The sequence below is a fragment of the Marmota monax genome, unplaced genomic scaffold, assembly GCF_021218885.2.
Source record: "Marmota monax isolate L192 unplaced genomic scaffold, Marmota_monax_Labrador192_F-V1.1 WCK01_AAM20220418_F8-fsc00011, whole genome shotgun sequence".
NCBI classification, from domain to species: domain Eukaryota; kingdom Metazoa; phylum Chordata; class Mammalia; order Rodentia; family Sciuridae; genus Marmota; species Marmota monax.
Genome location: NW_026693082.1, coordinates 21,469,143 through 21,487,303, shown reverse-complemented (window position 1 = coordinate 21,487,303; position 18,161 = coordinate 21,469,143). Strand labels below are relative to the sequence as shown.

General features: G+C 35.6%; 2 protein-coding genes across 2 annotated transcripts in view; one reads left to right on the top strand and one right to left on the bottom strand.

Moving 5' to 3' along the window:
- Gtf2f2 (general transcription factor IIF subunit 2) overlaps positions 1 to 16,221 on the top strand; it is a 162,742-nt gene extending 146,521 nt beyond the window's left edge. The window contains exons 7-8 of the mRNA XM_046454102.2: positions 2,488 to 2,631; positions 15,665 to 16,221. Coding sequence (XP_046310058.1) covers positions 2,488 to 2,631; positions 15,665 to 15,784 — 264 coding nt within the window. The 3' untranslated portion in view covers positions 15,785 to 16,221. The remainder of the gene's footprint in view (positions 1 to 2,487; positions 2,632 to 15,664) is intronic.
- Kctd4 (potassium channel tetramerization domain containing 4) overlaps positions 1 to 18,161 on the bottom strand; it is a 131,674-nt gene that overhangs the window by 69,889 nt on the left and 43,624 nt on the right. The window lies entirely within an intron of this gene.

Genomic DNA, 18,161 nt, shown 5'->3' with positions numbered 1-18,161 from the left:
CCACTTTCTGGGTTGTCCGATACTGTATAAGTGCAGTGTGACAATGGAAGGGGATGTCAGGATTCAAACTAAGTAAAGATATGTTGTAGTCACTGGTCAGCAAAGAAAGGCTTAACATATTTACCCCATTACACATCCCATGATATCATCCCACTTTTAACCCAAAGACCCTGATATTTGGATTTGTGGGTTTTATCCGGGTCTCTCATCCTTTTTTCTCCCCAATAATATAATCTTCTTCTATCCTTTTTTGGACCCTAGAGAAAGCCTATATTCTTCTAAATTCTTTGTAACTGCCCATCATGTTCTCTTTTATGCTGTTCTCACCCAGGAAATCTTGAGACTGCCTGGCAGGATTTCATTCCTCCCCAAGAATGCAATCTGTGTCGTACATTTGCATTATTTTCAGCATCGTGATCTTATCCTAGGTAGTTCTGTGGTCTACTGTTACTACATTTTAAATGCTCAAGGGCCTCTATGCATTTTAATACATGAGCCCAAAGAAAGAAATACTGTTTTAAAGAGAAGACTATCTTATTTGCTCCATATCTTAGTGCACTGCCTAGTACATAGTCTGTGCTTGATCTCCCAAAGAAATGAATAGAATTTTTTTTTTTTTTGGCACCAGATATTGAACCCAGGAGCTCTTAACCACTGAGTCACATCCCCAGTCCTTTTTATTTTTTTATTTTTAGACACTGTTTTGCCAAGTTGCTGAGGCTGGCCTTGAACTTGTTATCCTCTTGCCTTAGTCTCCTGAGATTGAACTTGTTATCCTCTTGCCTTGAACTTGTTATCCTCTTGCCTTAGTCTCCTGAGATTGCAGGCATGCACCACTGTGCCAAGCAAGATAAATGGATTTTGAGTTTCATCCCCAAGATGTACATATTTAAAAAAAAAATTAAGTTGATTAAGTTACCCCTTTCTCCCTTGTCTGGCTCCTAAGTTTATTTCATTAAAAGGCAATATTGTCAAAGTTGCCTTTTTAGCCACTGATTTGTAAGTCTTCAATTATATGTAAGATGTATTTTCAGTTTTAACATCAATAGATCAATTGCAACTAAATTTTATCATTCTTGACAAATCTCTATTGTTAAAATATAGAGAATAAACCTCATTGCAAGAGATGGAGTTTATGCAATAATTTAGTTGTTACTTTTGAAGTATATTTTGTTATTTTTTTAAGCTAGTCCCCAGATTATAATCATTCCAGCTGATGAACAGGAGATTGTTCTCTCCTATAACAAGTTTCTATGCTTTATAAAAATGAAGTGCTTCCTTAAAATTTTTTTCAACTGAACTAAAATAAGTGAATAGAAGTTATATATTTTCAATAAAGAGATAATCTTTTAAATTTTTATTTAGTTGTAGATGGACACAGTATCTTTATTTTATTTATTTATTTTTATGTGGTGCTGAGGATTGAACCCAGTGCCTCACGCGTGTGAGGCAAACTACAACCCCAGCCCCAGAGAGATAATTTTTTTACAAATAAACAAACCCAGGATGATAACAGGGGAAGAGAACTTCATTCTTTTGGGGCCATTGCTTCCCAAATTTGTGTGCATGAAAATATGTCAGACTAGAGGATACACACAACATGCGGTCCAAGAGTATTGTTTTTACTTAGATAAAGAGGTATAGTGTGTGTGTGTGTGTGTGTGTGTGTGTGTTAAAAGAAGAGTATGTTATACAAATGAATTTAGAGGTCACACAATGTTCTAAGATAAAATGAGGATTTCAGAGAAATGGTTTCCTTGTGTCTGAGTGCCAAGTATATATTTACCTTTTCCTTTGCTAAACCTACTTCATTTCACACACACACACACAAAAAAAAAAACAGCTTCAAGGAGGCAGCAAGATCCAGAGTGAGAACTGGCACTGCCCGAATTCTTTTTTATTTTAACCTTTGCTTCCCAAACTTCTGACTTCCTAGAGAACCCATTGTATGATCTGCCTGCCCCCAGGGACCTCATGTTTGAAAGGTGTTACCTTCCAATCTATGTCTAGTACAGAAACTCTTACTATATATTAGTTAATAAAAAACAAAGGAACTGCAAATTACAGTTTCTAATCACCACAGGCTAACCAGAAAGAAACCTTACTTGGGGAGAAATAGTCACATTACATGCAGAGCTTCAGGAATACTGAAGATGATTTACTGATTGTCATTATTAGTATCCTAAAGCCTTGAAGATATAGGGAGCAATGAGGATCCCAGGCTCTGAACCCCAGTTCAGAGCTCTTCTGCCTACAATCTTCAAATCTTTTTATTTTGAGACAGAGTCTCACTAAATTGACCAGGCTGCCTTGATCCTCTTGCTTCAAGTTGCTAGGATTATAGGCATCTGCCACTGCACATGGCCCAAAACTTCAAATCTGATCGTTTTTAGATATATAAAACAGAGATGCCTGTGTTTCAAGTGAGTATGTTGAATTGATGCTTTTCTTTTCTTTCTTTCTTTTTTTTTTTCTTTTTGCATATAGATTGAATATGAAAGGAAAAAGAAAGAAGATGGGAAGCGAGCTCGGGCTGATAAACAACATGTACTAGATATGCTGTTTTCAGCCTTTGAGAAACATCAGTATTATAATCTTAAGGACCTGGTGGACATAACAAAACAACCTGTGGTATGTATATGTTCATATCTATCCTTTAAATAAGTCCTGCTTTGTTAACATGTACTACTAAGTAGAAATGTGTGTTTCGCATATGATTGAGTTCACATTTACTTATACTAATGAGAGTTTGTGTGTTAAGGCATGTTTTCTGATTTTTTTGTAACATCAGTTTCATTGATTTGTTTACTTTTGGTACCAGGGATTGAACCCAGGGGCGCTTAACAACTAAGCCACATCCCCAGCCCCTTTTTTATGTTTTATTTTGATACAGAGCCTTGCTGAGTTGTGAGGCTGGCTTTGAACTTGTCACCTTCCTGCCTCAGCCTCTTGAGCCACTGGGATTAACAGTTGTGTGCCACTGCACTTGTCTACTTCATTGTTTTAAATTCCAAATTACATTTAATATAAATAATTCCACACAAAGAAAAGGAATTATCCTCCTTTGGATTTATTCTTGACATTAATCTGTAGATTTTGTTGTACATAAACCTTTCACTTTTTGTTAAGAAATTAAATTCTAAAAGAGTTAAATAATTTTTTTAATAGAGCAGAAAGTGTTCATACTGCAGTATTATCAACTCATCTTAATGACTTCAGTCCCTTTGGCATCAAAGCCTTAGAAACAGCATTCCAAGCTAGATAAAAAAAAAAAAAAATTGAAAAAGAATAATTCATTAGCTAAGCTGCATTTCTTCTGGTCTTAATGAAGTTTATCTTTGTATTTTTATATATAAACGCATCTACATGAAAATGGCTTCCAGAAACTGACAGCAGACAAGATATTCTTACAGAATAAAACATACACAAAATTGACATTGGAAAATAAGCACTTATAGAGAGACATTTTGATGATACTAAGGAATGCAATTTCTTTGCTGTAGAAGGAATGTAAGATTTATTCATTTTGCATCAAAGATATTATTATAAAGCTTCCATTTTGTTTCTATAGATAATTTTTATATGGCAGTACACAGTAAATCTGATAATTTTTGGCTTATGATCAGGGGTGGACTTCAAGGGATCCATTAGCTTCCTGAATATGTGCAAAAATGTTTGGGTTTTTCTCAGCAGCTAATCCATAGTTTGTATCAGATTATCATAGAGGACCACTGATCTAAATTATAAAACAAACTTATATTATTTAGAGACTATTTCCTCAGCAAGCAGATTTTTGAAGGCAGGGTTGTGAATTTTTCCTAAATATCCATATATTCTACAGCATAAACTTAGCAGAAATTCACTAGTTAATTAATCTGAAAAAAAGGAAAATCCTAGTCCCCAGGAACCATCATATTTTCTTTAAATGGATTTTGACAGGCCTCATGTCATTTATGGTGGGGGTTGGGGACAAAGAACCAGTGTCAAGAAAGTGTAGAATGTCTTTGCCAGGCTGGAGGTGGACCAGAGCTAGACATAGGGCAGAAGGAGATAGCGGTGGAATCTAGCCCTGCTGTTTACCTCACTGGGAAGTCACTTTCATTCCTAAAATTGAAAGAGTTGGACAAGATAATCTTTATGATCTCTTCCAGCTCTGAATCTGTGATTCTCTCCCTATTTCATCATCATCTCCTATTTTCTTCTCCTAAGATCACTCTGAGACCTAGCACAGTTTTCAAACATAGCACCCATTTACCAATATTCCTTTAATCACACATTTCTATTAAAAGTGTCACAGAAAAAGAAAGGGAGGAAGGAAGAGGGGAGAAAAAGAAAATCAGCTCTGATTATAACTGAACCTTATTTCCTGTTCTCTGTCCTCCCAATTTTAGGTCAAAATTCAGGGAAGTTTGTTTTTAATTATTGATTAGCCATTCTAAATCAGGGATCCCCAATCATGTTGATCCAGTGGGGCCATATTTTAATTCAGAATGTGAAATTGAACAGCTTGCATGCTTTTAGTTAAGGTTCAAGTCTACGGAAAAAACTAGCTACAGATCAGTGCCTATACTTTATATCCCTGTTATGTATATATGTGTGTATGTATATATATTTGGTACTGGGAATTGAACCCAGGGGAACTTAACCACTGAGCAACATACCTATCCTTTTTATTTTTTATTCTGAGACAGGGTCTTACTAAGTTGCCCTACTGCATCAGCATTTGGGTAGTATTAACCTAGTATTTAGAGTTTATTTTCAGAGAGGCTTAAGTAGGGGTTTGAATAAAAGTAATAACAGTAAAAATAAAAATAACCAGAATTTGGAATCAAGATACAAAAAAATTATGCTGTTTTACAGGGTAAAATAGCTAGAGAATTTGAAATACTGGGAGCATTTCTCCTATCAAAAATAAAAATTTATAGGTATATACTATTATGGGTCTGTGAATTGGTTGGGATTCCTTTAAGTGCAAGAAACAGAAACCCAAATTCAAAATAAAAATAGAACCAGGCTGTAAGCACACACCTGTTAGCCTAGCAACTCAGGAGGCTGAGGCAGGAAGATCACAGGTTTGAGGCCAGCCTCAGTAACTTAGTAAGACCCTTTCTCAAAAATAAAATAAAGGGCTGGGATTGTGGCTCAGTGGTAAAGCACTTGCCTAGCATGTGTGAGGCTCTGTGTTCAATTCTCAGCACCACATTTAAATAAGTAAAAAATAAAGGTCTGTTGACAATTAAAAAAATAAAGTAAATAAAAACCATTGAGGATATAGCTCAGAGGTAGAGTACCCCGGGTTTAATCCCCAGCTCGACCAACCAATCAATCAATCAATAATTTTTTTTAAGAAATAGATTTTATCACCTCATATAGCTTGGAAAATTCAGGAATGCATGTAACTTTAGAGATAGCCAGATCTACCTAATGTTTAGTCATAACTGTCCATTTCCATCTCTCCATAGCTCTCATCATCTTCTCATCTTTCTTATTTGTTGTCTATTTTTAAGTAGATTCTTACAATATGGTAGCCAGAATGACCTTCTAAAACACCTCACAGCTAGCAACCCCTAACCCCCCTCCCAAAAAAAAAAAAAAAAAGATTTCTATGCTGATTAATTGAATAAAAGCCCAAAAGGAGATTCTAATTGACCTGGTATAGGTCATATGCCTGCTTCTGACACAAGGGGATGGACCCAGGAGTGCTCTCGCCAGCCAAGGCCCACTGCATCTCAAACCCTGTGCCATATTGCTTTAAGTACAAAGTTTGTGCCTAATCAATATTAATCACTTTTTCTGCTGTCTCAGATTTAATGTGTTCAAAACAACTCTGATTTCTACACTCACCAAGAACTCCCCCAGACTTTCTCATTTCAGTAAGTGATACCACAGTTCCCCGCAAGTTATTCAAGCCAGACACCTGTATCCCATTTCTTTTCCACAATATATATTACCAATTGTGATGTATAGATCTCTCTCACCCAGGATCTTAAATGTAAATAGTATCTTAAAGACTTTCTAGTTTAATTTTCTAATTTATTGGCCTAGAGAGGGGAATTGGCTAATGGTTTAGACCTAGTTATCCTGACTTCAGTCAATGAATATCCTTTATCACATTGCCTTAAAAATCATAATTAATTTAAGTCAGATGTGTAGAAAATAGAACTAAAGTTTTATCTTTACTCATTCCATTTCTAATTCAAAAGTAAAAATAATATATGATGCTCATTCCCAAATTTACTTAATATATGCTGTTTTGATTATAGTGCTTTTTTCTAAAATAAACTTTCCCCTTTTCACTTAATTTCTTTTTTCCTCACTTTTGAAAAAACAATATGTGTCATTTTCTTCCTGTTCACAATTCCCTTCTACTTCTCTCTTCATTTTTCCGGTAAGTGGAAATTTTTATTTTGAACGATACTACTAAAACTAAAAAGACAACCAGTCTCTCAGCAGAGCATATTAATTAATGACAGCCCTTTTTGATATATCTATTTTAAAAACTAATTATTTGCTAACTTATGAAATAGAGTCTTAATTAAAAATGTTAGGATATGAAATGTCATACTAAAATAAATTATTAACTGTTGAAATTTAAACACATTTATGAAATTTTAATGCTTTCCTTTAGAATAGAAGACTTAATAATTACTAGATCTACTACCAAATTAATTATAACTTAATGTTTTCCCTTTTAATTTCCTATATGGTTTATTTCAGTTGTTTTCTTTTTTCTTTGACTCATTTCTGAATGAGGGAAAATTTGAGGTGAATTTTGTAGCATACTCACTTAACTCAAGATTTTACATAAATATTAACTAATTTGCTGAAAATTTTCTGTTGGTAAGATACACCTACAGCCTCCCTTGCTTGCCATTTAATTTTCAATAATATTTTCAAATAGAAAAATAATACTATGCCATTGATATTTTTTGGTTGTTTGTACATTCAAAACTATTCTTCACACCAAACCTACTAATAATGAAACAGTTGCCATGGTTCTAAATGCAAATATTTATTTACATTTAAAAAGGAATTTATTGTTTGTTTCTTTATCTGTTAAGACTTGGATACCTTTCTGTATGTTTGTGTATATATATATATATATATATGTATTTTTTTTTTCTTGTTCTTCCAGTTGTAAGCCATTATAAGTCCCAGCCTTGGAATGCCTTATAATATCCCAGAATAAGCTATAGTCAGTATGCAAATAAACTAGTGCAGTTTAGAAATATGTCTTTAACCAACATTAGAGACATGAGCATTTCTCCTATCAAAAGTAAAAATTTATAGGTATATACTATTATGGGTCTGTGAATTGGTTGGGATTCCTTCAGTTGCAAGAAACAGAAACCCAAATTCAAAATATCAATAGAACCAGGCCTGGTGGCACATACCTATAAGCCCAGCAACTTCCCAAAGAAAGTAAACTTTGTCTGAAATATTCAAACATTTGCCAAAGCTAAACAGAAAAGGTATTGCTAATAAGATGATCTACAAATATTAATGCAAACATGTTTTTTTCAAGGTTTGGATTAGGGTCGGCCAGGGCTTATGCTTGACCATTTCATTACTCATCTGTCTGTTTTTTGGAATTTCAAAGGAAGAAATTAAGCCAGTGGGACCCTGGGAGGAAGATAGGGCAGGGTCTAGCAGAGAAGAGGAAGTAAAACCAGAAGGAAAGGAGAAAAATGAAGGCATAGCCCATGTTCCAAAGTAATTCCTAGCATCACCTTCTCTTCCTGTTCACAGTTTTTTTTCTATCTTAAGTAGTGAAAACATCTGTTGCCTTCTTTCACAGTTTATTTCTAATGTGTAGTTTATTTTTAATGAAAGAATTTCATGTCTTGGAGCCACTTACAGCTTCATCTGTAAGTCCTCTCTTCTGTTGACATCTCAGAAGATTCACCCAAAAATCATATAAAGCTGAAATGACATTTTGAAATTATCATAGAACCAATAAATGCTTGGATCACTTTATGAAAGCATATAGTATATTTTCCTTTGGTGAATCTTTCTGCAGTCTTTGGTATAGATTTGCATATTGCAAATATGCACCCAGCTTGGTTTAACCTTTTTGGAAGATATAGTGACTAGAAGCCTAGTAGGCTTACCTAAAGCTTTAGTAGTTTTGATAAATTCCTTGTCAAAGATATGTTTTTAATCAAATTCTAGAAATTTAGATACAGCTGATTTATTTTATAAATTGTATTTATATTGCTAGGTGTATTGCTTATCACCAAAATGCCTGATAAAATGAAATGGAACATAAATCTTCCATTTGGTGGGCAGAGCAGGAGAGGAAGAGATAGGAGAAATGGGAGGAAGGGAAGGAAGGAGAGCAGAGAGACTAAAATAGTAGTTTCCTAGGCTTTGTGGCTCTGCATAGGTTTGCCTTGGTCTTGTGAGGAAACCAGGAAGTTTGGTCTGTGAATTTCTGACTTTGGGGCTATCACAATTTTATTTTGACCCACAAATGCAAAGCTCGACCTAATTCCTTGACCTTTTTGGTCAAGTATGTGCTTTGCTGTTTCCTTCCATAGGTGCTGTGATGTTTTACTCTTTTTCTCTGCTTTCAGACTTGCTGTAAATTCTCTCCCACACATGCCTGCCACATCCCTTTGAAGAATTGTTGGGCCTGAGCCAGTTTATTCAGATCATGTGCTGCAGCATGGCACATACTCTGTAATAAGAAATACCCCAATCCCATGACATAAAAGTCTGCTTAGTTCTAGAATTCTTGTTTAAAATAAAGATGGTTAGACAAAAATTAAATTGAAAAGTCAGTCATGTTTAGAATGTGTAAGAGGAGTAGAACTAGTTTCTCTTGCTCTCTGCACAAAATTGCCTTTCAGTTCAAATGATCAAATTTCTGGCCTCAAGGAACCTGGCATGTCAACCAGGCTGGGTCAAAGTGCTCCCATGATCCCCTACACTCCTGACTTTATTACACTTGCCTGCTTGTACATCTTTATCTACACCCTTGTCTTAAGTTATAAATTCTATAAGGCAGAGAGGACTGACTATGCACCACTTCACCTGGCACACTTTAGGTGTTGGAATAAATATCTGAGTAAATATGTGAAGAAGAAAAAAAAGAAAAATGATATTACCAATTTATGTATTTATTTATTTTTATGTGGTGCTGAGGATCAAACCCAGTGCCTCACACGTGCTGGGAAAGCACTCTATCACTGAGGTATAACCTCAGTCCTACCAATTAAATTTCAATCCTGGTAGAATCTTTAAAATCTCCCCCTCAGTTGTCTTATTTTAGTACCATAATACAACTTTTAGTAATAAATGTCATCCACATACAGGTAATACTGTTTAATCAGTCAACTTTTATTTCTCAAACTATGCTTACCTCTTGACTTAAAAGAACTAAAAGTTCTCATGGCGTATTCCTCTGGACCTTCTTAGTGCTCCCCACTCATCACCACCCTCTCACAAACAGTCCTCTCAACTACCTTGTCACTCTTGAGCATACTCATACTCTGTTCACTCTGAGTAAGTACACTGAGTCTGTGTGATGTGCTGGAGGCGCTGTAGTAGAGCACGTGGTTTGAAAGGTGAGAGAGAAGCATGTAAGAAAGGAGTAGAATATAGTGTAATAAGAGCTATCATTGAAGTCTATGCAGTGGGAAGTATAAATCCAAGGGTGGGACTGTTAGGGAAAGTTCGGCTGAGAAAATGACATTTGAGCCTAATCTCAAAGGATAAGAGGATTCAGACTCCAGCGAAGGGAATGGGCAATACAGGGAAGGGGAGCTGCATGCATATCCAGAAACAGGAGGTGTATGCACAGTGGAGTATCAGAAGAGGACCCAAAAAGGAAAGGCAGATTTTAATGGATGCCTGTAAAAGAATGTCTTTGAAACACTATGGAGGAATTATCTGCTCTCACTGTTCTGTATCCATGTCTTCCTCCCTTCAGGGATTTTGTCTCCCTGTTTTTCCTTATCATCACTACTACTTTCTCTGCTGTTGCTTTGTGCCTCTTCTCTTGCCAAACTAATTCATTTGATTAGAGTAAAATAATCTTCAGTTGTGGTTTGAAACATCCTAAAAAATCCAAGACTTTTTTTTTTTTTTTTTTTTTCCAGAAAGTTGGAAACTACCCCCTTTTCCCAGATCTGCATGGTTGGCCCTTGTGATCATAATCCTGTTTCATTGCTTGACAAGTCTACTGGCTATGATTATATCATTCCCTTCTTACTATCACAAGGAAGAAAGAGAGGGGACATCTTTGTATAAAAGTTATCCCATATATTAGACTAAATTACCAGAATGAGAGTGCACTGAATGTGAAAGCAGCTGCATTTATACACTGAAGATTTTCTTGATATTTGTGTTTACCTCTTTTTAGGCTTTTCACTTTCTGTGTCTAGATTATAAATAGGCACACGACATGAAGTCAAGAGAGCTTCTTTTTTTTTCCAAGCTATCAGAATGCCCCTGGCAATTGTTCTTTTCATTTTTGACCATTGCACTGCATCCACAATTGTATGATTGTTTGTGCAACAGGATCTTAGCCAATCTCACAATAAACCATTCTTAGGAATTTTACAAAGATGTCATTCTTGGCACCTAAACTGAGAATCTATTGTGCCTTACCCATAATTTTTCATTTATGAATCCAGTTTAATTAGAAAATAGTTGATGAACAGTGTCTCCTTTTTTAAATGTAATTTGAAGTAGCAGATGGCAGACATGCACATTACCTGGGTGTCTCAATCCTTTATGCTTACTCATTCGCATGGGTCCTTCAGTGAAGCCAACTGTAGAAAGTGTGGGAGGCAGGCGAGCTGTGCGGGGGAACCCTGGGCTCATTTGGTTTATTGCTGCCACCTGCTGGGCAGCCTGGCTGCTGGTAGGGAATGGCTGCCCAAGAGAGCTAAGCCATCAGAGCCTTCCTGCTAAGCAACATGTGTGTGGTTCCATTGCTAATCATTTATCATATTTCTAGATGACAGTGTATGAACTGAAAGAACTTTATGAATTGTACAGCATTACACCAATCAGTGTAAAATGGCGTTAGGTTATGTTGGTAACACACAGTATTAAGTAGGGATGAGACTGAGAACTAAGCAATCCACCAAAGATTCAAGGGTCCTGGAGTATCAGAACTGGAAGAACCCTTAAAGGAGATATAGTGGACCTTTAATGTAATTAAATGAGGGACTTGTTAAAATGCAGATTCCTGGGCCCAAAATAGTGCTTACTTAAGCTTCCCACATGATTCCGATGCAGGTAATCTCATACCATATGTGAGAAGCTGCCACTAGAGCTTCTTGGCCATTTCTCTAATTAGTGCCTCATTTCGGTTAATTTTTTTAAAATTACATTTTCCATCAATGGGATGAGTCATCTTAATACTATAACAGGTTCTTAGAAGCATACACACAAAAATTATTGTTGGATGGGTTTTTTTTTAAATCACTTTTAAATAATTAATTTTTATTTCTCCGTAAGAAGGAAATATTGCAGTTTATATTGGTCAGTTTACAGTGGAATGCTTATACCTTGGGTACTGACAAGCAAAAGGTGAGGGTTTAGTATTACATTATGTGTCCATTGAATTTTCAGGGCCCTAAAATACCATAATATGGACTCTTACCTTTGGAGGAGCCAGGTACACAAAGCTGCAGCCCCCATGGTTTTAGTTTGTCTCATTATCACTTCTCACCCTGTCTTGGCAAGCTTAACCAACTTACATGTAATAATTAACACAAATAGTGGGGCTGGGGTTGTGGCTCAGCGGTAGAGCACTCGTCCAGCATGTGTGCACCCTGGGTTCGATCCTCAGCACCACATAAAAATAAATAAAGGTATTGTGTCCAACTACAACTAAAAAATAAATATTTAAAAATAATAATAATAATTAACACAAATAGTAACTTTCCTTTCAACACAGGAAAAATAAGTAGCCTGGTATGCAAGTTTGAGAACCTACCTTAAAACTGAGAATTCTAAGGACATGTCAAGGAGAGTAAACTATAAGCCAATATCCCTGATGAACTTAGATGCAGAAATGCTTAATAAAATATTAGCAAATGAGGAGCTGGGATTTGGCTCAGTGGTAAAAGTGCTTGCCTGGCATGTGTGAGGCACTGGGTCCGATCCTCAGCACCGCATATAGATAAATGAACAAAGGCCCATCAAAATAAAAAATTTTAAAAAATATTAGCAAATGGTGTTCAACACCATATTAAGAAGATTGTACATCACATCCATGTTGATTTTATTTCAGAGATGCAAGGATGGTAGGATGGTTTTTTAATATATGCAAATTAATAAATGTAATTGATCTGAAATAGAATTAAGAACAAAAATCACTTTGTCATCTCAATAGATGCAAAGAAGGCCTTTGAAAAAATTTAGCACCCATTCATGATAAAAACAATGAAGAAACTAGGGATAGAAGGAACCTACATCAGGAAGGCTATATATGAAAAGTCCAAATCCAACCTCAGAGTGAATGGTGAAAACTGAAAGCATTTTCTTGGAAATCTGCACCAAGACAAGGATGTCAACTCTCACCACTCCTATATAATATTATGCTAGAAATTCTAGCCAGAGCAGGTAGGCAAGAAAAGGAAATAAAAGTTATAAAAATAGGAAAGGAAGAAGTCAAATTATCACTATTTGCAGATATGATCCTGTACTTAGAAGACCCAAAAAATTCCCATCAAAAGACTACTGTAGTTAATAAATTCAGCAAAGTAGCAGGTTACAAAATCAACACACAAAAATTAGTAGCTTTCCTATATACCAACAATGAATCTGCTGAGGAAGAAATCAGGAAAACAGTTCCATTCACAGTAGCCTCAAAAAATACAAAATACTTAGAATAAATCTAACCGAGGAGGTAAAAGACCTCTACAATGAAAACAGTAAAACATTGAAGAAAGAAACTGAAGACCTCATAAGATGGAAAGACCTCTCATGTTCATGAATATGCAGAATTAATATTATTAAAATGGCCATACTGCCAAAAACAATCTATAGATTCAATGCAATTCCCATCAAACTACCAGTGACAGGGGCTAGGGTTGTAGCTCAGTGGTGGAGCATTTGCCTTGCACATGTGAGGCACTGGGTTCAATCCTCAACACCACATGAAAATAAATAAATAAAATAAAGATATTGTGCCCATCTACAACTAAAAATATGTGTATTTTAAAAAATACTAGTGACATTCTTCACAAAACTAGAAAAAAACAGTCCTAAAATTCATTTGGAGGAATAAAATATCCAATATAATTTTAGGTCAAAAAATCCATGCTGGGGGCTGGGGTTGTGGCTCAGCGGTAAAGTGTTCGCCTAGCACGCTTGAGGCCCTGGGTTCGATCCTCAGCACCACATAAAAATAAATAAATAAAATTTTAAAAAGTATTATGTCCAACTACAACTAAAAAATAAATATTTTTTTTAAAAGCCATGCTGGAAGCATCACAAAATCTGATTTCCAATTATACTACAGAGTTATAGTAATAAAAGCTGCATGGTTCTGGCATTAAAACAGACACATAGACCAGTGGTACAGAACAGAAGACACAGGGACAAACCCACACATCTACAGTCATCTGATCCTTGACAAAGGTGCCAAAAACATACATTGGACAAAAGACTGCCTTTTCAACAAATGGTAATGGGAAAACTAGTTATCCATTTATAGAATAATGAAACCAGAATCTTAACTCTCACCTTGCACAAAATTCAACTCAAAGTGGATCAAAAACCTAAGGAATTAGATCAGAAACTATGAATTCCTAGAAGAAAACATAGAGTCAATACTCCAGCATATAGGCACAGGCAGTGATTTTCTTAGTAGGACCCTTAAAGCTCAAAAGATAATGCCAAGCATTAATATATGGGATGGCATCAAATTAAAAAGCTTCTGCACAGTGAAGAAAACAATTTGGAATGTAAAGTGAGAATCAACCTACAGAATGGGAGAAAATATTTGCTACCTACTCTTATGGATTAATATCTAGAATATATAAAAAACTCAAAAGACTAAGTAACCCAATTAATAAATGAGCAAATGAATTAAACAAACACTTCTCAAAAGAAGAAATACAAGTGACCAAAATATATGAAAAATGTCCAACATCATTAGCAATTAGGGAAATACAAGTCAAAACTGCACCGAAATTTTGTCTCACCACTCAGAATGGCAAGAGTACAAATAATAATAAATTCTGGAGAGGAAAGTCATCATATTGTAGCAACACATGTGTACCATGTTTTTTACGTATATTTTGGGGGGGTGTGGATGGACACAACACTTTTATTTTTATGTGGTGCTGAGGATTGAATACAGTGCTTCATGCATGCTAGGTAAGCTCTCTACTACTGAGCTACAACCCCAGACCCATACCCATGTTTTTAGCCAGTAGCTAAACTCTGGAACCAGCATAGGTGACCATCAATGGATGGATGGATAATGTGGTATATATACACAATGGAGTTTTATTCAGCCATAAAGAAAAATAAAATATGTCATTTGCAGAAATTATTAATAATATATTAGTAATAGGTGAAATAAGCCAAACTCAGGTGGTCAAGGGTCATATGTTCTCTCTTGGAGGGAAGATAGAGAGGAAAAAGGAAAAGAAGGACAGAAGGGTTGTAGGGATCTCATGAAAATCAAAGGAAGATAAGTAGAGGAAAGGGACCAGAAAGTGAGAGGCAGGGAGGGAGAGGGGAGGTGCTGGGAAGTGATATTGGCCAAATTATATTGCTATATTGTGTGCATATACAAATAAATAACAATAAATCCCACCATTATTATAATTATAATGCACCTATAAAAATGTGGAAAAAGGAAAGAAAACTTAAAAAAAATACTTGTTAAATAATAAATAAAATACTTTTACCAAAAATCTTGTGTGGATAAGATAAAAATATAAAAAAGAACTGAGAATTCTAAATATCTGTCACATGTTTGCTTCATTGAATATTATCTTTCTATTCCAAAAATACATACATACATACATATTTATAAATAAATATATATATATATTTATTTTTTGTTTTTTTTTTTTTTTTTTTTTTTTTTTTGGAAGCAGGAGCTTCCAAAACTACTGATTCCAATCTGACTGTAAACTGAGACCTTGAAGCCATTGACCTCCCAGGCAAATTACACTTGATGTATTAGGTCATGTTAATAAATCCTGAGCACCAATAATTTCCAGTGTATTTTCCTCTAGACATATTTATTTTTCCTTTTAAGTTTTCAAATTGTTGCTTTTAGGAAGTTCAGCCCCTTTGATGCAAATGACATATATTTAATGAGGTGTTATATATCATAGGTATAGAATCAAAAGGCAAGCTGGGCATGGTGGCACATGCAGCAGCTCTGAGGCGGGAGGATCATGAGTTCAAACCCAGCTTTAGCAACATATCAAGGCCCTAAGCAACTCAGTGAGACTCTGTCTCTAAATAAAAATAAAAAAGGGCTGGGGATGTGGCTAAGTGGTTAAGAATCCCTGAGTTCAATCCATGGTACCAAGAGAAAAGGCAGTTTATTTAATCTCTTTATAAAGAAATCTTGAGCTTTTATTAGCTTTATAATTTTTATTACTCATAAATGTGCTTTGACATTTTTGTTTTCTGTCTTTATATCTCATCTTTGAAGTTTTTTCTTTCTTTTTTTTAGGGATATCTAAAGGACATCTTGAAAGAAATTGGAATTCAGAATGTAAAAGGGATCCACAAAAATACGTGGGAGCTGAAGCCAGAGTACAGGCATTATCAAGGAGAAGAGAAGAGTGACTGAGAGGCCTTGTAGCCAGAATGCTGATGGAACAGCTGAGTGGTGATGCTAACCAACAGCCCTGTTACCAGGAAGCTTGAGCATCCTGTGTTAAAAGGAGTAAAATGATTGGTACTTTAGTTTCTTTTAGTAAATTTTTTAAATCTGTAATTCTATAAAATTTCTTAAAGTGGTTTTTGAAAAAGGACAAATTTATTTATAGACTTGTATTAAACTGTAAATTCATGATGGGGATTTAGGGATTAAGAGGGCTTTTCATTTTAAATGTTAACTTTTAAAATGTTAAGATTTGGAAATGTTTGCTAAATGAAGACTTTGTCCTTGCTGCCTATCTGAGAAACTAAAGTAAATCAGGTCCAAAGTGAATGATATACAAGGAATAAAGGTCAACTACAGAAATCATTAAAAGGAATAAATAACCAAAGCTGCTTTTTTCTGAACTTGTTCAAAAATGAAGTTGCCTTTTTAAAAAAAGTGATCATATTTCATGTTCATTGGTACATTTATAAGACATTCAGTTCATAGTAGAATGACAATTTATCATTAGCTTATTTTATTCTAGTGATATTGATAAGCAGAATGAACAAAATCATTGTCAAGTCATGTGTCTTTTAAAATAAGTAAAAATTGAATACCTGTCCAAAATTTCAAGATTTATCTTCTTCAGCCAGATTATAAACTTTACAAAGTCTGGCTTTGCCTGCAGAATTTCACTGCCCATTCAGCAGGTACATATTGACTTCACCTGGCAAGTAACACTGCCAACTAAAGGAGGGTTGTAGTGGTGCAATGGAGACCGAAAAGGTTAGTGTCAGTTCCTAGGGCATGAAAATGTTTCTTTTATCTTTCTCTTTAATATTTAAATGAGCAATACAAGTACATGATAAAATGTATAAGTACATGATAAATTTTTTCTGACATAAAATGTTGTATATTAGGCAATCCAAAATCATACCCACAAACAAAACCCCCCCAAAAAAGGAGTTTTAGCAAACTAAGCACAGTGAAAAGTTGTTTAAAACATGAATTCATTTTGTCATTTAGGATATTTGTAATCAAAAAGTGGCAAATGCCAAAATTTTAAGAAAATATTACATCATTACAGCAAAGAGATAGCTCTCCATTGAGAGAAATAATATTCTGTATGATTTGCTTTTAGCAGCAGGACAACAGAATTCTTAAGTGGAGTGCCACTGTACTAAGAAAATTTTTATCTTTGCATTCCCACCATAAAATACAACTGTGATTAAGGAGGGTGGTCTCATTCCTCACCCCACTTCAGTTGTCATATCCTACCTTGTTCTGGTGCAGGAGGCAGATATGGTATGCCCATTACCTCCTCTGCTGATGACTGGAAGCCCAGTCATCAAAAGTTCTCAGATAAAGGTATCGCTCTATAGAAATGAGAATTCTGGGTACCTGCCATGTGCATGGTGTATTACATAGCATGGTCTTCCCACAAAACTTGCCCTTTTTTGCTGTATGATACTGTCCTGAAACAGAGAAGACGTCTCCTCTGTATTTGTTTTGCTTTAGTTAGGACAGTCTCGCCAAATTGAACTTGGTAGCAGTGCCATTCGAGTTTCCGGGGCACAGCTGTGTCTTTGACACTGTGCTTTGTTGTTGTTGTTTTTTTTTTTAATGTTTATTTTTTAGGTGTAGATGGACACAACACAATGCCTTTATTTTTATGTGGTGCTGAGGATCGCACCCAGGTCCCGCCCGTGCTAGGTGAGTGCTCTACCGCTGAGCCATAATTCCAGCTCAGGTATTTTTTATAAAACTGCTTTCTTTAGCTTCTCATAGTTGCTTTTTACCTCATCATACCTGATTGCATCTGCTTGGGTCTCTAAAACATCAGTTATTTCTTCAGTAGAGTAATTGATCTAGATGGTAGACTAGTGCCAGTCCTCATTCATTTTTTTGGATTGAACCCACTGCTCTACCATTTCCTTCCTTCCTTCCTCCCTTCCCTCCCCTCCCCTCCCCTCCCCCTTTCTTTCTTCCTTTCTTTCTTCCTCCCTTCCCTCCCTCCCTAAGTTGCTCAAGATGGCATCAAACTGGGGATCCTCCTGCCTCAGCCTCCCACATAGCTGGGATCGCAGTTATGCACCACTGCTCCCAAATCCTTTATTCTTCCATTTCAGGACTCTCTTGCTCTGACAAACATGCTTTCAACAGCTAAAACTCAAGAAGTAGGAACCCTAAACTCATAAAAAAGTACTGTGAGATTCAGAGAGAAAAAGGCTGATAATAAAATGTCACATCAGAAGAGTACAGGAAGGCCATATTTCATAGATGAACCTCAACTTGTGCACTTGCTTAGGAGATGTTTTAAGTGACAGAATAATATTAAGATTTGGTTGCTGGGCATTAGAAA